The 23,347-nt window shown below is 31.3% G+C and overlaps 8 protein-coding genes across 15 annotated transcripts in view; 5 read left to right on the top strand and 3 right to left on the bottom strand.

Moving 5' to 3' along the window:
- Positions 1–8,204, bottom strand: part of Beta-spec (spectrin beta chain) — a 38,362-nt gene extending 30,158 nt beyond the window's left edge. For 6 of the 8 annotated variants that reach the window (XM_072002981.1, XM_072002983.1, XM_072002987.1 and 3 more), the window contains exon 1: positions 8,045–8,203. The gene's annotated coding sequence lies outside the window, so the exon portion shown is untranslated. Of the gene's footprint in view, positions 1–8,044 lie in introns of all 8 variants that reach the window. The other 2 variants (XM_072002984.1, XM_072002986.1) reach the window with 1 other exon arrangement.
- Wbp2 (WW domain binding protein 2) overlaps positions 1–23,347 on the top strand; it is a 133,451-nt gene that overhangs the window by 73,668 nt on the left and 36,436 nt on the right. The window lies entirely within an intron of this gene.
- Positions 8,934–13,332, bottom strand: Vps39 (vacuolar protein sorting 39). Its single transcript, XM_072003015.1, has 11 exons — positions 13,101–13,332; positions 12,717–12,890; positions 12,398–12,653; positions 12,090–12,322; positions 11,758–12,002; positions 11,251–11,679; positions 10,863–11,180; positions 10,375–10,801; positions 10,200–10,307; positions 9,767–10,091; positions 8,934–9,687 (listed from the first exon to the last, which is right to left on the bottom strand). The coding sequence occupies exons 1-11, from the start codon at positions 13,168–13,170 to the stop codon at positions 9,624–9,626; spliced, it is 2,649 nt and encodes an 882-aa protein (XP_071859116.1). The 5' UTR covers positions 13,171–13,332; the 3' UTR covers positions 8,934–9,623.
- LOC139987162 (active regulator of SIRT1) lies at positions 13,894–14,798 on the top strand. Its single transcript, XM_072003112.1, has 4 exons — positions 13,894–14,063; positions 14,146–14,235; positions 14,307–14,455; positions 14,523–14,798. Exons 1-4 carry the CDS (start codon positions 14,000–14,002, stop codon positions 14,643–14,645), a joined length of 426 nt encoding a protein of 141 aa, XP_071859213.1. The 5' UTR covers positions 13,894–13,999; the 3' UTR covers positions 14,646–14,798.
- On the top strand, positions 14,826–15,225 carry LOC139987167 (uncharacterized). Its single transcript, XM_072003121.1, has one exon. It carries the CDS (start codon positions 14,826–14,828, stop codon positions 15,084–15,086), a length of 261 nt encoding a protein of 86 aa, XP_071859222.1. The 3' UTR covers positions 15,087–15,225.
- Nrk1 (nicotinamide riboside kinase) lies at positions 15,321–16,103 on the top strand. The gene has a single exon (XM_072003102.1). The coding sequence runs from the start codon at positions 15,321–15,323 to the stop codon at positions 15,909–15,911; it is 591 nt and encodes a 196-aa protein (XP_071859203.1). The 3' UTR covers positions 15,912–16,103.
- Csn3 (COP9 signalosome subunit 3) lies at positions 16,857–18,993 on the bottom strand. Its single transcript, XM_072003071.1, has 4 exons — positions 18,807–18,993; positions 18,135–18,395; positions 17,318–18,042; positions 16,857–17,204 (listed from the first exon to the last, which is right to left on the bottom strand). Exons 1-4 carry the CDS (start codon positions 18,859–18,861, stop codon positions 16,908–16,910), a joined length of 1,338 nt encoding a protein of 445 aa, XP_071859172.1. The 5' UTR covers positions 18,862–18,993; the 3' UTR covers positions 16,857–16,907.
- Positions 19,135–22,882, top strand: LOC139987170 (dynein regulatory complex protein 11). The gene is made up of 9 exons (XM_072003126.1): positions 19,135–20,040; positions 20,121–20,705; positions 20,821–21,130; positions 21,201–21,485; positions 21,599–21,843; positions 21,914–22,201; positions 22,292–22,384; positions 22,484–22,601; positions 22,659–22,882. The coding sequence occupies exons 1-9, from the start codon at positions 19,537–19,539 to the stop codon at positions 22,775–22,777; spliced, it is 2,547 nt and encodes an 848-aa protein (XP_071859227.1). The 5' UTR covers positions 19,135–19,536; the 3' UTR covers positions 22,778–22,882.

Genomic DNA, 23,347 nt, shown 5'->3' with positions numbered 1-23,347 from the left:
TGCCAAATTAGTAAACTCTAGAAAATGAAAAGTAAAGAAAATCGACGACGGTACGGTTAATTATCGGTATCTTGTGCATCCCACCGATTTCGATGATTTTTTAACACCCTGTAGAAATCGATATTTCGAACAACTCCTTCCCATACGTATAACCGCCGCTCGGCCATAGTTCCCAGATATAGGCAAAGCTGTCGATACCATTACAGTGAACTCTGCCTGTATAATTACGAGTCCGTGACAGCGTTTGCCCTGGTATTAGTTGGCCGCCGTCTGGTAAAACGACATTTAACCCAAACCTATATAAACTATAAACAAAAGATAAACATTAGGTGCGGGTTAGATATTATTTTATCCGGTCGCTAATATTAGCGCATACGCTGTCACGAGCCGTACGTACAATTATATACGCAATTCTATATTCTGTATTACGCATAGAATTCACTGTGACGGTAGCGATAGTTTATCGCGAGTATCTCGGAAAATAAGGTAGAGTGACGGCCGTATGTATACAAACAAGTTGTTCGGAATCGCATCGTCGACAACATGTACAATAATCATCGAAACCGGTAAGGTAAATGGAAGATCGATAATTATCAAAGTACGTAAGACAGACGTTAATCAAGCGCTTTGACATTAAAGTTTGTCGAACGACGACCTCCGTGGAATTAATCTCTCTGCTTCTGGATTATTTGCCACGCGATTACTCAGTAAGTGGGATAACCGAGGTATAACGAATACAGAGGGACAATGAACGATGAAAATCGAGGTGGCTGGGGGGCGACCTGATTTCCACTGTCCCCGGCTGCAGCGGAGGCCGTCAACAATGCGACTTTATTCGACTCGGAAGAGGGGTCCATTGGTTAATGAGGTTAAGAGCGAGACTAGACGATGCGATGAGTCGAATACAGAGTAGACCAAGTATAGTAGCCTCCGTAATATAGTAAGGTTGTAAAATCGATACCCGGTGTTTGGCAAAAACAAAAATTAGCTCCGCTATGCTGCTCGAATTATCTTTCATCAAATCGTATTTTCTTATCGTTGGATAATTTCTTCAATTCGAGGGAAATGTAGAGGCAATTTTCTAAATTTCAGGATTAATCGTAGTGGTAACGATTTCTTAAAATATTAAAGCTACTCTTCGTTCGGTTGAAATTAAAGTAAGATCGAAATACATCGATATTCGAGGACCCTGAGAAAAAACAGACCGCAACTTTTGTCATGTTCGAATCGTATCGAAAAGAATAGAGCGCTATAATAGCCCTGGGTATGACAGCATCGTTTAACACTCCAATTCGCAACTTCATTATATCGTAGTAACTGTCCGTAGTAACTCGACCACGAGATATTTCAACGTGTAGAGTTAATATTCGTGAAAATTGGAGGTCTCTGGTATATTTAAATGTAGAGCATACGTGTATTAAACGTATCTATGCTTCGATTTATCCAATCCTTAAGCTTGAAACTTCGATATGATGAAAATGAGAAAATGATGAAAACATTCACAGTCGTGGTCTGTTTTCGTTCCTTTTTTTGGCTACCGAATTGCGTGCCACGGAATCCAATATTGGACCAGTGAAACTATTTTCAGCGATCCGGAACTCCGATACCTAAACTGGATGAATCGAATACCGAGAAAGGTGGTGTTAATTAATTCGTCCTAGATTCTATCAAATCATTAATGCAAGTAAATATTCAAAGATATTTCTTCTCTAACAATGAATTAATAAGTAAAAAACTGTTATCTTGTACATTGTCGTGACTGTACAGAATAAAAATTACTTCGATAAAGATTATTCGGTACGAAGATCAAATAACTTTCGTGTACGGATGTTTCTTCGACTGCCATGCTTGCAAAATTATTAGATAAGAGTCTCTGTTGCCTCCCATATAACTCAAAGTGTTCGAATACTCGTGCCAGCGTCTATTTATTTCAACTCGTGTATCAAATATTTTACCTCGTCCCTAACAATTTCACCCCAGCAATTTCACATCGGATCTTCGAGTTTTGCGTTTAACGATTCGCGTCGATCGGACGACGCGCCTGATGCAAAGTGTCCATGCGCATGGTATCTTCCGGTAGGCCCGATTATCGTCGCGCTTGGATCTGAAATTCCTTGGCAGCTGGCGTGCTTTCCTATTTATCGAGGATGACTCGGCGTGCAGCATCGAAAGGTCAAAAACCTGCAACTTGTAGGGATTCAGAAAAGCAGATTCGATCCTCGCGCCCGTCTGCGTACAAGCAAGCTCGACAGATCAATAAATACAGTTACACCGACTGTTCCGTGCAAACGATCTCATAGTAAAAATAAACATCTTCGCTCTATGATGCGCTATTTACAAAAACGCTTCAGCTATTCGGTACCCTTAACTACCGCTATTATATTCGTAGACGCGCTGAAATTTTCGAGTCGTTCTTATGAAAAATTATTTATTCTAAAATTAGTTTAACAACTCGTTCCCTCGCTCGTGGCCGGCCACGTATTTTCGGCGGATGAGAAAATAAATCGAGCGAAGGCCGAAAAAATGCCTCGATTAAGGCTATGGAAGCTGGTGCATAGAGCACGACTAGTAGTCGACCGCTGTGGACGAAACTACGTCACGTCCGCATTTACGTTAATCCGCTGTCGGCCGACTTGGTTACCTCCGTCATTTACTTGAACGCCGTGCTACAACGCATCGTTTACCACTTAAAGCCGCGGCCGAAAATTTGCACGGCGGACTCAAGGTGATCGCTTTCCGCTAGCAAACGCTAGAAAGCGAAATTCATCGAGCTCGAGAAACTTGAGAAACTAGAGAGAACGTGGAACGCGTTTGTATCGGATAGCTTAGAAATAACTTTTTAATTAGGATCATACGTGCGATAGATGACAGAAGTTTCGTTGAGTAGGAAATATTTAAATAATATCGTCGTTGTAACTTGGAAATATTTGAATTTAAGGAATAAGACAGTCAGCATTGGTTTGCGAGAGAAGATTCTTTCGAATTGTAAATAATTTAGACAAATAATATGAAAGTGCGTCTAATGCTCATTTCCTAACTTTGTTTTCTCTCGTGTCAAAACGTTAGATCCGTTCAAACGAGTCTATAAATAGTTTACCGGCGAAATTCGTCGATAAAAGTGTAGCTAATCGAACGAAGAACAACTTTCGAAATAGATCGACGTCTTCGTTTAATTCTGTCCGTGCAAAATGAAAAATCCTCCCGCTTATAAATACACTGGCCGTGATTCATCGCTAGAACGATGCGACGAATGGAGAAAACAACGAAATAGAAAAAATATCGTAGGTTCGATGATATGTAGCTATTGTAGATAGCGATTCGAGAGGAAAAAGTGGAAATATCTTTTGCCAATCGTCGTGCCAGAAAGCACGAGTTTCCAGTTACAAGAACTTTCCCGTTGTTTTACACCCGTTTCAATTAAGAAATTGAACATCGGTTAATTAGCCGATCGCGCGACAAAAACTTCCAAGTAGCTGGATCGGCGACGCATCTCGAGAACTAGTTTCTTTAGATAAAGAAACACAAGAGCAATAAGAGAGTGGGGACGTTATCGAGCACACAATTGCGTTAAAGATCCAGTTAATATTTGTCTGTAATATTACATAATTTACGATCTATATTATACAATTATTATTGCTAAGATATTACAATATTTATCGATATTACGATGTTCATCGTAAGCTCCATACAAAACTATTATAGAAAGATAAATAAACATACAATGGTGAAGTGATAAAAATAGGAATTTAGAAAATAGCGAGAAAAATAAATAAAGAGACAAAAGTGAAAAATAAGAAGATTAATTTAAGATACAACGAAAAAAATACGAATATGTAACTACGTAAATAGAAAGGAAAAACGTAATTAATTTCTAGAATTATTTAATTAGAGATTCTGTGCCAATTTACGATCTACGAACCCACATCATGCGTTTGAAAAAAAAAAAAAAAACGGCTTTACTTTTTCGAAAAAAATGAATTCTATTTACTATTACAGTCAAGAAAATTTCAACATTCTATTACGATACACAATGAAAATGTAAATCAACTGAATACGCTAAGCATAAAAAGAGTGAATTTACAGCATTTTAAAAAGGGGAAAAGAAAAAAAATCAACGACGCAATCCTGTTGCTCGGATATTGCAGATGTTATCGAATTTAAATAAATTTCGTGCCCATTGCTGTTTTACGAGCTTTCTACGAAACGTATTCAAAGAAACGAACCGTGTAATTTAAGAATCGCCTCAAGATAATAAGTATACTTTAACGTCGATGAATAATACATGAAACAAAGGATTACAAAATATTTTATACTATTTGCGTGCTATATGATTACCTACTGACCTATACGTAACATAATATAATACATATATGTAATGTAAATATTCACTCTGTGCCAGTAAGTGGCACAAGAAACTCGGGAATTTGGATTATTCCATTCATGAACTATCTCCATCTCCTCGTATACAGTTATTTTCCTGCGTGAGAAAATACGAATTGCATAAGAGTGAAACGATCTTAAAATCTTAACTACAGAAGAAACTAGATAATTAATCAGATAAAAGTTAAAGACGAAACACTGGAGACTCCTCAAAACTTACGAATTTATTTTATTCTATGTTATTTTTATTAATAATAATCAAACCGAGGTCGCGTATAATTTCACAACTTATATTGCGAAACAGCAAAACATACAAATTTAATTAATTTAATTTAAATAAGCTTTTTAAGATTTTAAATTCCTGACGAAACTTCTCCTCGGAAGAAGAAAGAAAAAAATAAGCATGCTGAATTTCCAGAGTCTCGAAATCCCTGAAAATGTAACAGTTTCGACAGAATCTAAAAATTCAGTTTCCATCCATCGTTAAATAATGATATGATCGTAATTATACAAGGAATTAGATAATACCCTCTATAGAAAGGTACACGCTGAAAGGAAGCTGGAAAATTGATGAGCGCGGTGCAATGTCCTTAGTACATGTATATGTATGTGCTTCTGCACTTATTTAATGTTACGCCGCAATATCGCTTCCCTATGGCGCATGATAAACGTATGGATACGCCAATCAGGGCAGAAAAGTTGAAAACGTCCCTTGGGTATTTTTAGAAGGAAGCAATGTAATCTGTCCTCCAGGAACACCACAATGTAACATGCCTATAGTATCTGCAAATATGTTTATCTTAGTATCTAAAAATAATATTTATATTTAAATTGACGATAAAAACGAATTTACACTTTTCGTCTACAGTATCTATAGTTCGAAGCAGTATAAATTTGGCCTGACTGAATTTAACAGTAATGCAATTTTCCGGAGCAGTACCATTAAATTTTGCGTCGTTTATTAATAGAATTCATTTCGACATAGTACATACTTTATACTCGGATCTTAATGTTGTTAACATTAGTAATTTATAACTTGTAAAATTTCACTAATAATATCAATTCAATTGTGCAAGAGTGTCCTAGTGTTGATCATAAATAACCATATTCACAAGTACATACATACTATATCGACTGATGACATCATGCACTAACGTAATTTACATACAACTTCTTTGAAAATGCATCAATGTTCGCTTTTGAACCATCACATTTAAGGGACGTCCGTTAAAACTAACGACTATTTCAGGAGTAAATACCAATAATCACAACGCAGCCTTTACACCCTAGGACGTTTTCCACTTTTTAAAAAGATTCCCTAAATTCTGCAGGGCATTGACCGAATGAAAACATGGCTAACCAATTATCAACAACTACAATGATTACCAACGACTTTGTCAAGAGACTACCCTTGACGCAAGATAAAAATTTTCTAAGAACCACTAGCAAAAAATGTTTACACTGCTTCGAACAATTACCGGATCACGTTACCAAGTACAGGAACTGTAGCAAATACCGGAAACGAGAGAACGCTATATATATATACACTATACTATACTATAATAATATAATATTATATATATAATATGTACAATAATTTTAATATATTTATAAAAATTTCTAATATATTTAGTCGTTAGACTGATTCATAAGAAGATAACCATAAGTGGTGTATATTGTGTATGATCACTTAAGGATTTATTTCACAAAATTCTGTCAACAAAAAGTATCGAATTTTGTATAAATTTATTTATAATAATAATATAAGTGTCTAACTCCGTACAGTTATATATCATTTGCGCAACGTAACGTTTTAACGCACGAGCATTGTTCCGGTTTAAATGAAACAGGCAGATGTCGCCGAAAACGTAATCCGGAAGAAGCGATCGGCACGACACTAATTTATTAATTTATGCCGAAGACGCGCACACGCCCAAGCCCGGCAACGGTGACGTAACTGTAAACACAACACTACAGAGAACCAACAACTATTACTAAATCGAAAATTAGATTTATCAAACAATTATTATTTCCACGTTACTAATATTTTGTGTAATATATAATCTTTTGTAGATATTAACTTATCATTTATAATTGTGAAAACGTTTTAACTAAGAGGTTAAAAGTTTCGAGATATTCGATTCGAGATATGTATCGACTGTGCCAGTCTCGAATGTCATAAACATAAAAACAGATATGTATAGATATATGCGGTTAGAATCGATATAATAATTTCTTGTTCTAATATTTTGCTATGTAAAAATTTATTATGATATTTTACGAACGATTGGAAGGTTTTTGACAATGACTCAGCACCGAATTCGGTATCATGACGAAATCATTTATACGGAACGAACTGGCAATTTATAACACCACCACCAATTAAATAACTATGCCGCGTGATTGGATCATTTTTATTAATGTTGGTACGAGTTCCGGGTAAATATAAATAAAAATTATTCACCGGTATCTATATCACAGTTATGGATATTTTTGAATTTTATACGTCCACACTTTTCGCACGCATGACATTTTCCAAAAGTTATTTTGAAACGAAGTATAAACACGATCGTCGTCAAATGTCCATTTTATTGTGTTATCAAGATAAAACAGCCCCGAATACGCACTTTTAAATGATTAGATTATCTTCGGTTAACTTTTCCAAGGAATTATTTTTCAACGTAAAATACAATGACGAACCATAAGAACTACAGAGCGTAAAATTCATTCGAACGTGTATCTTTAAAATCTTGAATATTTCGCGTTACTTATTTGTAAAACACCGCGCGTATATTTTTTAGGTCAGCGATGAAAACGGCGTTCGATTTTATATACGGCAAACAAGTAGTCTGATATTCCGGCGAACGATGGTACAATGCTTGACAGATTTTCAGTGGAGAGCAAAATTAGGTCACCGGCAGATAGGGCGTCTTGACAGGTGAACAAAACCATTCAGGGGACACCGTGTAGCGGAAATTAAAGACGCTATAAATGCGAACCCGAAAGCACAATGATCTTACTTCAAAAGAAATAACGGGTATTCATGGTATTAACAGAAATATTCGTCGTACAACCAAGTGAATTGTTCCTAGAACTATCATAATAATTCAAATGACCAACCCATCACTTTTCATAGAAATGTAGATTGATATAATGATACATTTTTAAGGGATTTTCTATGATTTGTTATAAGATACATAGATAATCTTACTTCTTCTTACATTATGTATCTTTCATTTTCATTTGTTTGATAAAAGTTTTGTATCTTAATTGCATACAGTTTTAGAACTATACATAAAAGTACGAATGCTCTTACATCTGGGAGGTGAAACGAAATAGCTTATTTAATAGCACAGTGGGCACAGGTTCGTTATTACTGGAATCAATGCAGCACTTGACCGAAGAAATTGTAAAAAGTGAAGCGATTACGATAAATGACAAACGATCTCACGTACCATTGGAATATGAGTGTCGTTCGAGCGCTGTCAAAAGATACGTGTAACGAAATGGTGTGTAACGATTTAAAAGTAAAGAGAAATCGGGGAAGCTAAGGCGGCACACGCCATTTTTATCTGTAAAGTCCGAGCCGTCACGAGACAGCCGATCGTAAAACTTGATCGCTTTCGTGTTTTCGAACTGAAACCAGAGGAAATGGTGTACATACCTTCTCGTGAGGATACCCTGCGACAACGTTTTATCCCAGTACTCGCATAAAAACCTGCCGATGTACACCAAAAACCACCGATAACGATCCACACAAATCCATCCACACACTCGACCGGCGCGCAACTGACTGAGCGCATACGGCGTCGACCTACGCCAGCGTAGCTAGTCCCAGTTCTTATCCACCAATAAGAAGTACGCGTAACATTATGAATGTCTGCAGCAAACCGATGTATAATTTTCGTAGGATGATATTTCTAACGATAAAAAAATGAAAATGAAAGGTACAATGTAACGGAAAAATAAAATTATCCATGTACTTCATAACAAATCATAGAAAATCCCCCTAAAAATGTACCGTTTTGAATCTGTAGAATTTTTATGAAAAATTACGAATTATTCATTTGAATTATTCTGGTAGTTCTAGAAACAATTGGAATGATTTTTGAAACATTCGTTTAATTATCGGCTAACAATGTTACATCGGAATGAATGTTGTAAATCATTTTCAAAAATCCTAAAGATGTACATTTTTTTTTTTTTTTTTTTTATTAATATAAGTGTATTGATAATTTAGTTATGGAATAAATAAATAATCGTTTTCCTTGTACATTGTCTTCTTCTTATGTATTGTTTTTGGATAACATACATTTTATAACCAATAGAATACTTATTAAATAATTGTTTTTGAAACAAATTTACTTTTTATAATTATAGAGTCTTTATAAAATTATGCGTTAGTAATTTGCAAAATAAGAAAATATTCCTATTAAGTTTTATTAATGTAGTTACTACATTATATATTTATATCGTTTAAAAATGTATGAATAGCAATTTTTTGTTTAATATCTATAATATGATTTTATCGTGAGAGTAACTAAGAAAGTAAATACATTTGATCTTTTATTGCACAAATTTATATGATTAAAACGTTAACAAGTGCACTTGTATCGGTACCGTACCTGCCTTGTAACAGCCGGCGTAGGAATACAAGATAGCTTATGACATCACTAGTCCCGTTTACCCATATTCTGGACCGGGCACGCCCCATCCTCTCCGTTACACATTATTACGAAAATTTATATGACAACCATTCAATTGCGAGAGAAAATTTATTTTGAATATTCAAGAAATATTAAATATAGGAGAAAGTTCTAAGTAAAAGTGTAAAACATACATATACAGTATAAATAATCGCATTCGTTCTTTCGTTACGTTTCATCATTCCCTAATTCAAAATTAATTATTGGAACATTTTTATTTGATATTTTTCAAACGTTTGAAATTAAAGAGTTGAAAAATAATATTTCTTTAATTGTTTATAATTGTATCTTAAAAATAACATGTATGTATATATAATGTAATTAAATTAATTTTTTTTTAATTTCTTCTTAAAGATAAAAATATTAAATGGTATTACAATAAAAAATAAGCTTAAAAGCAGATCACAGCAAATATAAATAGAAAGGTAAATGGAAAATGTATACATTTATATACATATCATAAACAAAAGGACATCACAATGTACATTTTACATCACTTAATAATTAATATAAATACATTTCTTAACTAGATATAGCTTATGCCTTACGATCTTGACACGAATAATGTACAATATCGCCATTCGGATACCTTGCAAACGCACTGAAAAATAATTGATATAGTAATTTCTTTGTACGACAATCACAGTCAATATTATTCTACATAGTATTTAAATACCGACCTCTGATTGCCGAATCTCTTTTTACACACTGGACATATATTGAATTCCGTCATAAGAACGCTCTGTGATTCATAATGCATACGCTGCTCTTGTACTTGCAAGAGTTCAGCGTAAAGTAATCCTTTTAATACTTGTATCCTTCTTGCAGTGTTTAATTTTTCCTGCAAACTGACTTCTAAAAAGTACTTGATTCTACCTATAGGAACTGTATCAGGCAGAAGCTCTAATGCCTTTAGTGGATTTATCTTTGATGCATGCTTCTCAAGCAGTTCAAGTGCCATTTCCAAATCAGGCTCTGCTGTTCTTTGCATTTCTGGGATACATCCTATAATGTGTTTCTTATAATATTTAATATAATATTATATATATTATTATATTAACTATTAACTGCTATCTTAAAATGGACATAATACTGCACACGTCGAAATTTTACCTGTGATTAAAACTCCTTTATCGTCGGGTTTCAACAATTGTTGAATAAGCATTACATAGACTTCATCAGCTCCATCGGATTGTTTTTGTTTATCTACAATTTCTTGATCTAGAAATAAAAAAGTAATTGCACATTTTTGTAAATAGATAGTTTTAATGCTTCAGTTAACACATACTTTGATATCTAGTATATACGTTATAACAATACTCAGTTGCTTTTGCTATATCATTAAGAAGACTAATATATATTGAAATAGCTTGCTGATGACGTCCAAGTCTTCCAAGAATAATTGCACGCTCCTCGAACAAATTATCAAATGGAAAATGTACTAATATCGTTTCAGGAGTATAATGCATAGATTTTTCTAAAAACTGTTGTAATTTTTGTCTTATATGTTGGGCTGTTTGTTTTTCGGCTGGTGTAGCATTTTCACTCATACACGCTAAACATTTTTCTTTGTATTGATGTATTAAAACATTATGGAACAAAGGATTAGTATCTTCCCAAACATGTACTACATATTCCAAATATGTTATCACTAAATCTTTGTGATGACATAGAAGATAGTCCAATACCTTTGGTCTTGGTAATAGTTCAACTTGCTGGAATTATAAATATAATTTACAAAAGAATTGGAGAGCATTATATGATAGAGAGCATTACCTGCATATCTTCCATGAAAATTCGAAGTCCTTGTTCTGGATCTTCATTCAAAACCCAACCAGCAAATTTCAAAATTAAGTCCATATGATCTTTACCAAGTTGCTGCAAATATTGTATCGTTCTTGCAGTGCCCTTTAGACTAGAATCATTCTCTTTTGCATGCTTTTCCAGAAGCTCCAATGCTTTTCTATGTTGTCCCTTGGTCTGATATAATATAATAAGTTCAGGATATTTTTGATGCATTAATAAAGTTTTTTCAGCTTCTGCTAAATGACAATGATTTAATCTGAGTAATGGTGCTACCAATGCATCAGTAGTCTGTAAAAACGTTTCATAAACACAAATTAACTGACATTAGACACTACTTATTATGAGCTAGAAATTCTACCTGTAGATAACATTTTAACAGAGTTGTGTCTATAATCTTTAATAATTGTTCTGTAGCTACTGCTGTCATATTCTTCTTTCCATTCACTACAGATTTTTCCTCATTGTTATCCTTATCCTTGGATTTTGCATTACCACCCATTAACTTATATCTAACTTCAGTAAGAAAAATTATTAATGCACGCAGACCTTTTTCTAAATCATGGTCTTGGAGCTTAGGCAAAGTTGGATCACTGACTTCAGGATTACTGCTAGATGGTGTAACTAAATCAGGAAATAACATTATCACTTCATAAGGATCTGTTCCTATTTTTAAGAACTGATCCATTGCTTCTTGAAATCTTTTGTTACGAAACAGATGATGAGCATACAGTGTTTGAATTTTATATATTTGTTTATGTTTTTCTTCTTCTGTTATATCGGATAAGCTCTGAAATAACGGAAAACTTTATTTTAAAATTTCATTGAATTAGAATAAAGCAAATAATTAAAACTACTATTAACATACAGTCAATTTTATTGCTAACTGAAACTGAGTTTGCTCTAGTAATGTTCTAATTTGATGTGTTACATCAACTGCTCTCACACACCAAACATGACTAATTGATGCTACAAAAACTTTCCCTTGTTTGCATCTGTATATAAGCCTAGCTTTGTTTAGATCTTTTATTGTTTGAATATGCAGACAACCCTCTATAGTATATACTTCTAATCTGTCATGAACAATTCCAAGTAAATAAGGATCATCCCAAGCTAAAATAATTCAATTTTTATATTATTATACACAATTCAAGAAAGAATTACATAAATGTTTATATCACAATTATATATATTCTATACCTAATGCATTTGGTGTATCAGACCATTTTACTGGATTATGTTGAATCAGTTCTCCTCTGGTGTCCATAATAAATGATTGAGAGTCTTTTCCTAGTACAAAGGAATTATCAGACAATTTTGTAACATTCGGTTCAGGAGATTTTCCAGTTGGAAATAATTCTTTGGTTTTTCCATTTAAATTCAAAGTTGTGTATGATAATCCACGAAAACCCAAAATTAATGTTTCACCACACCTTTGATAGAATTAAGATATTTTGTTATTCTATCAGAATACATAAATTATTTTGTATCTGACATAGAATACATACCAACATAATTCACGTGGAATATCTGGCACAGTTAATTCAAAACCATTAAATGTCTCAAATTTTTTTCCTCTTGAATTATATAATTGTAGCTTACGTTTCACAGCAACGCATAAGTGCACAACTGTTTGATTTTCACCATTTACAATTTGATTCGGTTTTATATCTAAAGCAAACAATGTGGCACCACGAGTCTTTTGTAATTGATAAAGTTGTTGAAAGTTTGGAGAGTTTAAATCATGAATACATACTATATTATCTACAAAAAGATACAATAAATTAGGTATACCATTTTTGATTCAAAAAATCAAAATAAAAATACCTGTTAAAATTATAAGCAAGTTATATTCTGGTACAACATCTATCTGAGTAATACGCTTTTTATTGAAGTTTTTACTATGACGTAACAATTCTAATTTGTGATTGTCATCTAATACAGATGGTACATTATACATAAGAAGATGACCCTCTCTTGTTCCAATCAGTAAATTGTCATCTGAAACACTTTGCTATTATTCACTACACTTGCATATAAATATAAAAAAAATATTATAATTAAATATATATTCAAAATAAATAACAAAAAATACATTTTACAAAGATGCAATAAAAAATAATTTTATATCCAAAAAATGTTAAATATATCCACATAAAATTATATATTTAGAGTTAGAAACTTTTGGTTTTAAGGTTATATGGTTCCTACCGTACGCAGCCATAGATTCTATTTGAACAGAAATATTTAATATTAACGTTTCTTCGTAAGCGTCGTGCATTTTGACGTTTAAAAAGTTATTGCTAACTTCTTTACAAATCCAGAAATTAGAAAATCAATTTTTTAGCATTAGTAATCGATTACTAATATGTACAGCTGACATTCGAATATGTTTGACAACTAACTCAGACTATGATCAGACTTAATATAGTACAAATCCTTTGATAGACAACGCAGATAGTAAAGTTCTATGTATAGGTACAACTAAATACAGAAAATATAGTAATAGCAGCTTGAAAGGAATAAAGCATTAGCAAATTATAATTTATTATTTATCTATACGATCAATGTTTTTTAAAATTTAATACAAATGTGTTACGATCTTTTTATTCGAAGGAGCTCTTTAGCTTTTTGAATCCACGGTTTATTGCCAAAAGATTCATAGATTACATCAATTTATAATGAACAAATAACAAAACAATTTCCAAATTATATGTTTAAAAATTATTATTGTCTAAAAACAAAATTATATTTAATAATTATATATACAAAGTATAAAATATAAGATTTATATTATAAGATTATAAATAAGATTATAAAATATAAAATATTAATAAAATATAAGATTTAAAAAAATAATATTATTTATAAATAATATTATTTATTAATATTATTAATATTATTTATAATATTATAATAACATAAAACGATGAAATAAAAAGTTCTGCATTTTATACACTTATCAAATATATTTCCTGTACAGATGGCATACTTATAGTTCATTTCGAAGTTCGATTCTATTGTAAATTATAACTATATGTGTACAATGATATTTCACACTTGGTATTTTCATGATACATAAAAAAAAATTGATTTAAAATTTTACGAAAATGTCAAATTCGCTTGTACGAAAAGGACTTGAATTGTTGGGTTACGAAAAAAGTGTAAAGCAAGGTATATATTCTATTATCCAGCATGTTAACTTGTATAGGTTATAAATATATATTTAATATTACACAAAATATTTATTTTATAGAAAAAAAGAGAAGAAAACGCGTAAAATATAAAGGTTCGTTGGATCTGATCCCTCCAAAACACAGGATATTTTCTAAAAACGATAAAACAGGTATTTATAACCTTCGAAATAAAAGATTAATCTATCGTTTATCAGCTAATGAAAAGTAAATATTTTTTAAGATCTCGGAACAATCCTTGGTCGATCAAGCAAAGTAACTGTTTATGAAACTCAAAAAAAATTAGCTGCAAAAGTAGATCCTACAGATGAAAATGTACAGAGGCTTTTATTGCTTAGCACTAATCGTATTGATCCAAATACAACAAATAAGGTATAGTTCCATAAATTTTTTAATTACTCATGAAATAAATTGTATTAATCAAAAAATTTTATATCAGTTATTAAGCAGAGCTCTGAGAAAGAGATATATTCCAAAGGAAAAGAAACCTAAGGAACCTGAAGCCACTGCATTTACTGAAGAAGATTTTAAGAAATTTGAAAAAGAATACGTGGATCAGTAATGATAATTTTATATTTCTTAAATTATATATCTATGTAAACGAATTTCAATTAATGAACTTCACTTGGTATACTTGGTATTATGGTAGTCACCAATATATAAAGACATTTAATTGTATTTCATCTGTAAAGCAATATTATTTTTTGCACGTTTATATGATAAATGTTTAATCTACTGTAAAATGTTTAATAGCGATCGTAAAAGGGGTAAAGTGATATTAATTTTAACTTCCTCTTTATTTCTCTATTACACTATATGGATTATTGGTTTACCATTCATCGATGATAATAGAATACGATCGTTTTTTGGTTCTCACAATATTGCATTAATAATTCCTGCAGTGTCTGGCTTATGCTTCATTGGTGGATTAGTATTGTTTACTATTTATCACGTTAAACCATATTTTTTGAGTAATAAATCAAGTAAACTTCATGATTCGTAACATATACATAAAAGGGTTTATGTAAATGAAAATATTATAATGTATATTGTTAACTAAATTGTGTTGAGAAACATTGACACACTTGTGTGTATTTTATTATTGATTAAGTAATAAAGTTAATGTAACTTATGTAACTAGACCGCCATTATTTATGTATGTTCCTAGTACGTGGCTACTATGAGATAACCTATTCTAGATTTTAAGTAAAATTATTATTACTAGAGAAAACTTAAAATGTCTTCAAAGAAATGGTTTGTGCTTGGTATTTCGGGTGCAACATGCAGTGGAAAGACTTCTTTAACTAATCGACTTCATAATGAGTTAAAAAATTCAGTAGTGATATACCAAGACAACTATTTCTTACCGAAAAATGATCCACGTCATGTAAAAATTGATGAACTTAATCATTTAAACTGGGAAGTAATAACCAGTATGGATATGAACAAAATGCGTTCAGATGTTTTACAATTGATCAAATCATCACCTACAGAAAATAGTTCTTCGGAAACAGTTAATAAAAATATATTAATATTAGATGGGTTTTTACTTTTCAAATGTAAGGTTATTTCAGATTTATGTGATCGTAAATATTTTATAACATTAACAAAAGAAGAATGTTGGGAAAGAAGGAAAGGAAGAGTATACGATCCACCAGATGTTCCTGGCTATTTTGAAAAAATTGTTTGGCCAGAATATTTAAAGCATAGAGACGAATTAATGAAGGACAATGATTTTTGTAAGACAATAACATTCATTGATGGATTGGAAAGTAAAGAAGAGATATTTCAGCTGGTTTTTACGGAAATAAAAAAATTATTATCATAAAGTCTTAATCATATTATTATATGTAAAAAGAGAAGCGCTTAAAAATATAAAAAATAAATATACACCATAAACTGGTTGTGGATATTTAGCTATCATTTAACAAAAAGATGAAATTACAAACATTAGTTTCAAAAAGAAACATCTGTACATTCCAGAATGTTTAGCACAAAATATAATTAATATAATGAAATATTTTCCATAATAATCTAGATCATTCATCCCAAATATTTCTTTTTAAAATTTGAAATAAAATAATAGCAATAATACATGTATATCTTGTATATTAAATTCCCTATATATATTGACAACTGATTTCTACTGAGCTGAAAAGCGTAGTGTACTTACCTGGCACAGTTGTGCATTGAGCGATATTTTTTTTCGAAAATGATAAGTACACTTGTATTTAATCACTTTCCTTTTTGTGAGAAATGTATGTACATGAGTCATCGTTGCATTATCAGTACTGATGAAGTTTTTTTATGAATTCCCATGAAAATGCCCATACATGAATCAAATGTTGTTTATGTTGAAAGTGTGATAATCTTGTAGCTATGTATCACAATATTGTAACTACAACATGTACAATCTTTTTTGTTTTTGTTGCATATTGTTTGCATATAAAGCCTGCTTCAGATGTTAAGTAATTCCTTCGGAAAGAGTTTTAAATTTCGTTCTATATGCATAGTATATTTTGTACAAAAATTAATTGTAAACGGCTTAGAAAATTAAGAATGTTTGAGTTCACAACTCCTTACAGACACTTCATAGCTTACAACTTAGCAATCAATCTTCACTTTTACAGAGATTCAGAAAAGATATAATGATACATAGCAATGTTCTTTTTATTTTGTACAAAATAGATTATGTTTCGCCAAATTTCGGATATTTATCTTCATCCAAAACAGGCTTCAAAATATTCAAGTCTTCGTTTTCAACAAGATTCGCTTCGTTTTTTTCTCTTTTTTAATAAAGATAACGCACAACGACGTGTATATGTTACATGGAATAGGTGCTATGTTTAGATTGGCCTTGCGCATTTGTTACATTTGTTGGAGCAGGTCCAGGTGTTTGATCATCTTGATCATTTTGTCCACAAGCTTTTCGAACATATTGCGGTGTAAGAACAACTTCTTCTTCCATTTCGAGAACTCGTTTGTCCAATTCCATACATGCTGCCATTTCTTTTTCTAATTTTGCCAACATCTGTGGTGAATTGTATTTCTCTGGATCATCATGAAACACTACCATACCATCTTTTTGATTGATTGTTGCAAAAATTTCACCATCTTCTATCTATGATTATAAATATAAAACATTTTTATGTAACATCTATACATATATACACACATTTATTTATATAAATAATAAATATATAATATTATATAAAATAAATATAGTGCATTTACCATGTTTAATATATATTTTTCTGCATCAGCAGGACCAGATAATTGAACTCTACTAGCCACATCACTTAAGCTAAGAGTCAAAAAAGTTTTTGTCAATCTTTGTATGTTCTTTTTGTATAAATAGCTGAGCACTTGTTTCACCAGTCCCATATTATGGTCTCTTGTAAACAGTTGTTGATATTTGGTGATAATAATCTGCAGTTCTTCACAACTATTCATTTGATAAGCTGTAGCCAATTCTTGATACTGTTGACCCAGTGGTTTCATGTACCTATTAACTACTTGACTCGTATACCTAGGTAGATTCAAAACTTTCCCATGCAAAATTAAAGAGACCAGAATATATTTCTTGTAGGCTTCTAACATAATGTAACTAACTGCCATGGCAGGTGTGGTTACACACACTTCAAAAAAGTACAATGCTCTATCATAATTCTTTAATGCTGTATATATCATACCACCATAATAATAATAAAGTAAAAAGTATTTTGAATCAAATTGTCCTTCCTCCTGGCTGATACCAGTAATATCTATATCGAGAAATTCAAGTGCTGGTTTGAAACACTTAGAGAGAAGACATAGTTGACAAAGATCAGCATGTATTGAAGTAAGCTGGCTATCGAATAGTTGTATTTTACGTATTGCACGGCATAATAGTTCAATACCACGCAATGGTATTTGCAGTTCAACTAATGTTTGAGTAAATAAATGGCATAATTCTGCATCTACAATGTAAATGATAGAAATCAATTATAAAAATAGTTTCATTATAATTTTAATGGTTCCGAATACAAAAGAAGAAAGGTTAGAAACTTACATATATCAGAAGCAAATCTAACTTGTTCTCCATTACAACCAATGATAAATTCCTGAACTTGATTAAATAGTGGTTTATAAGCATCACCATTGTTTGCACTATTAGGATTAGGCAGTGAAAATTTCACACATAATACTGCCAAAATACCTAATGAATGTTCCTGCAGATTTAGGGTTTCCAAAACATTATCTAAATGTTGTCCATTTTTTATTAGAACGTCTGTGCTTTTAGTTATTATTTCTGACAGCTCTCTAAAATTACCTAAGGAACATAAGGCAATTGAATATTATTTAACAATTACTTCAAAAAATATTATAATTTTATTTACAATAGAATATTGATTTAACAAATGCATATATTTTTTATATATACTTGATATTAAACAATTTAAGAAAAAAGTTTATATGGCGCTGTAAAGAAAAATGTTGATATACATATTTAAGATTTAGTCATAGATATACTTAATATAGGAATCAGATTTATATACGATCTGAATAAAATTAAATGGATGAGTTATTCGATACCACAATGAGAAAATATTGTGAACTCGTATCTTATTTTTCTAGGAAAGGATCATTATAGAGTAACGCAGAACGTTCTAATAAACCTTTAGGATTATTCTTGGAGGTTAGGTTCATAAGAATATAAGGAAGGTTCGAACATCTGTCGTACCTTGTTTTGAGAGCGTTCGCACATTATTTACAAATTGCTCCAATGCCGACGCCATTACTGCAATTGCTTTTTTCTCATCACCACCTTTAATCGGTGATGAACCGTATTTACAGAAATTATTTTCGTGAACAAATGATCACTTAAGATGACGTTTTGAAACAGGCAACCGGAATGCTCTGAAGCATGTTACGAGTTACAAAAATAGCCGGTTGCGTCGAACTCCCTCTTTTATGTTGCATTCAAAAACACAATTTGAATTGAAATATATTTGTATAAATTTGTTTTTCTTGTAAATCTAATAAAAATTATTTTGTACTAGATTGTACAGGAGTCTCTATAGGATGTAAACATGTTCCAGATCTTTGCATTATATATGTCGCAAGATTGTATATTTATTTGCTTCAAATAAGCGCATGTTTCACTTAACATAGCTATTTCAAACAGTTGTAAGATGATTATACAAATAATTAAACACATTATGCTAACACTCGTAAAAAATTAAGTTAGATGTACTTATAAAAAATATGTATTTAAATATAAAACCTTTTTTAAATAAGCATTTTTAAAAGAATTGTACATATTACATACTAGTTTAATTGATGGTTGCTACGATACCAACGATTTCTAACAATCCTGAAAGACGAATAAAGCAAAGTGTTTGCTCACATAATCATTCGATTTATTTTTCTGTAATTTTATTTTTAAATAGAAAAGAAAAGATATTTCGATCATGTCAAGTATGATATATAACGAACTTTGGAAAAGCGCGCAGACTGATATGGAGGAACTCCTTCAAATTGATACAAATTTGCAAAACGCTAAGTCGCAAAAGGATCGTAAAAAAGCTCATAATACGGTTTCGGAATTATACGTAAGATATATTCTTATCTGTAATAAATTAGAATTGTGTTACGACCAAATAATTCAACCGCAAAAACGAATATTAATAAAACAATTGTTAGTCTCATGCCTTGGTAGAATTTTAGAATTAAAACATGAATTAGTCGAAATAGATCTTTCAGAGTATAGTTATTTCGATGATATTTTAATAAAATTAAGCGTTACTCCGCAAGAAGTTGAAATTCAAATTCCGAGATATTTTAGACGCGAATGTTTACAAGAGATCGAAGGAAAACGGAAATATATAGAAAGTATTTTAAAAGGTATAGGTGCTTTGGATGAAGTAGTTGCACCAAAAAATATGTCTGAATCCGAAGCGATAAGACTTATACAGGTACGAATTTATGAGATTAAAAAATGATAATACTATTGGTATATTAACCTACATTTAAATATTATCTATGCAAATATTAGGCTCACGAACGCGCTAGACAAGGCCGATTAAGATATCAATTTATGAAAGAAATTCGTCAAATAAAGAATAAATCGGCGATTAAAGCAGATGCAAAGATAAAAGAATCGTGTGAAAGGACGGCTGTAATAAAAATTCAAAAAGTTTGGAGAGGATACGTGACTAGATGCAAAATTCGGAAACGACGTCTCGAAGAAATGTTATTAATTGGTATTTTTTTTTTTTTTTTTTTTTTTTTTATTAAAATAATAAGTGATACATATATAATAAATAGTGTGTATGTATATTTATATCTATCTATTTTTAAAGGTATGCTTCAACCGAGTCAAGAAATTACGGAAAATGCTAGACAAGCTGAGAAAGTCAAAGAAGAGAGATATGAAAAACAAGTTAAATATCAAGAGTTATACGAAAATTTGGTGGTCGAAGCTAAAGAAAGAATTCGTAAAGAAAAAAGCGCCATAATAGAAGAAAATATAAGGAGTGAAGTCCGAAACTGGGTAAACACTTATTTTCAACAGACAGGAAAAATTCCAGACTTGCCATCTGCTGAGAGTGGAGGATCTAGAATCATATTTAGTAGACAGGTAAAATTAGTATTTACACTTGTATTGCGTGTACAGCATTTTCAAATCTGCTCTATATCAGCAATAACTCTTTGATGTAATTAAATTGAAGTAGAATGTAATTCTATATATACAGGGAACTGAGAGTACTATAAGTAAATCAACAGCAGTATCATCAAAGGAATCCAAGAAATCTAAAAGATCAAAATCGAAGAAGGATAGTGATGTTGAACAATCAGAAGAGGAAACTGAACAAGGTTTCAAGTCAGTTCCTTCCAACTTTTTGTCAGAGCTGATACATGCTAATCAAGAATATCAAGAAGCATGGAAGAATAAAGATGAAGCTGTAAATATGGCACAGTTACCATATTTAGACATGATAGAAAATAAAACAATCAAGGAAGTAGAAAATGAAGTACGCATTACAGTTGACCAAGCACTTAGAGGTAAATTATACCATTACAATAACCAAAATATAAAAACAATAATGACGCTATAATTTTATCATATTTAAAGATGACATAGAAGCATTACAATGTGCATTAGACAGAGATAGAGGTCTTAAAGGCAAACGTGTTAAAAAAACTCAGAAAAGAATTCGCCGCAGTGGAAAAAAAAATAAAAAGAGGAAAGAAAAGGATTTGACACCTGATAGAACAACAGAATCTTTATTTGAAGAACTATTAACTCAAGGAATTATTAAGTTACATAAAGAAATTCCACTTTGTAATTTCAAAGGGGAAAAGTCATTCATAAATTATAATTTAAGAGAAAAAAGAAAGGATCCTTTGCCAGCACTTGGTTAAGTATATGATATTAATTTAAATCTATAGTCACATATTACATTCCCCATTCTGATTTAAGTTCTTTTAGTAATCCCTTCAGTAATCTTTTTGTATTATATGTATTAATAGGAGACATAAGACAGTTGATAGCTGAATATTGTATACTTCCCTTGGGAAACAATACTCTTAGAGAACTTACACCGCTAATAAGATCAGTGTTAATAGCTGGTCCACATGGCAGTGGCAAAAAAATGTTAGTAAATGCAATTTGCACAGAACTTGGAGCCACTTTATTTGATATTACACCAGCTAACATTGCTGGGAAATATCCTGGCAAATCAGGATTAATTATGCTTATGCATTTAATATTAAAGGTACGCTAAGAAAGATAGAGATGATTAAACACATTAGAGAATATTTATTCTAGATTTATTTCACACGAAGGTGTCACGTTTGCTTCAACCATCAGTGATATTCATGGAAGGAGCAGAGAAGCCGTTTGTTAAAAAAGTGTCAAAGACAGATAAAACTGATCCAAAACGTCTAAAAAAAGATCTTCCTAAGTTAGTAAAAAGTATTACAAATGAAGATAGAGTGATTCTTATTGGAACTTCAAGTTCACCATGGGATGGAGATCAGAAACTCTTATATCAAACATATGATAAAATTATATATATTCCCAGACCAGATTATGGATCTATGTCTCTCATATGGAAAGATTTAATATATAAAGTATGACTTTTTTATTAATTTATAAATTCCGATGCACGTTAATTTTTTATCGAAAAGGACATGTATGTAGATATATAATTATATTTATAGCATCCTGGAATTAATAGACAATTCGACACATCTGTAATGGCTAAAATTTGCGATGGTTTTACTATTGGCACGGTATTTGCGTCTATTAATGAGGTATTGACGAAAGAATTATTTATTATTATTATGCAATTGTTGCGCGTAAATGTTTTATAATCTTTTTCACTACAACAATTGCACATTGTTGTAAAGTAGGTAATGACTACAAAGCGAATAGTGCAACTAAGAACTCATCCATTGACACATGGGGAATTAATAAACGCGTTATGTTCGAAAGATCCTGTTTTTCGCGAAGAAGAAGACACGTTCTTGGGTGTGTATTCGTGTGCTGTTATAAATATTATCATTTTCTAATTATATGTAATTACAGCATGGCTTTCAAAAATACCTATAAGTCGTAAAAAACAACGAGCGCTTGAGCTCGAGCTTCAGAAGTTGCAAGAAGAAAGTGAAAAACAGCAAAGAAAAGGAAAAAAATTTCATACATAAATCTATTTGTATTATTTAATAATATTTATAATTTTATAATATATATATATAGTATATGTTATTTATATATATTCTATAATATGGATAACAAGTTATAATATATGAAATAGCTGATAATTATTGTTCTTTCCTTCCAGTTAAATTTAAGATTGTTTTTTCTACCAATTTATATTAACTAAAACGAAACAAATTAACAGTGGAATTACAAACATATATAACATTGCACTTTATTTACTTCATTTTTGCCGCTGGTTACTAAGTTCCTGCAAAGATGCATACAAGATCAATTTACGTAAGTAAAGATAAACGTAACGTGACAGGTGACAGCTATTTGCACTCGAGATCGAAGTTTCAAGTATTGGAAAACCTGTCTGCTTGTTTGACTAAAAAATGAGTTTGAAGTATACGACGCAAGGGTCAAACGGGGAAAAAGATCGCATAAAAATACTTATTACTGATAGCTTCGCAATCATTTATCAGAATAACGTGACAAATATAAAAAAAAAAAAAACAAATCATGTGCATGTGTAAGTAAAACTAAAAGTAAATATAGAATTTTATGTATGTCTT

Source organism: Bombus fervidus, chromosome 5 (genome assembly GCF_041682495.2).
Source record: "Bombus fervidus isolate BK054 chromosome 5, iyBomFerv1, whole genome shotgun sequence".
Taxonomy (NCBI): domain Eukaryota; kingdom Metazoa; phylum Arthropoda; class Insecta; order Hymenoptera; family Apidae; genus Bombus; species Bombus fervidus.
The sequence above is the reverse complement of the archived record's forward strand: the minus strand, read 5'-3'. Positions and strand labels throughout refer to the sequence as shown.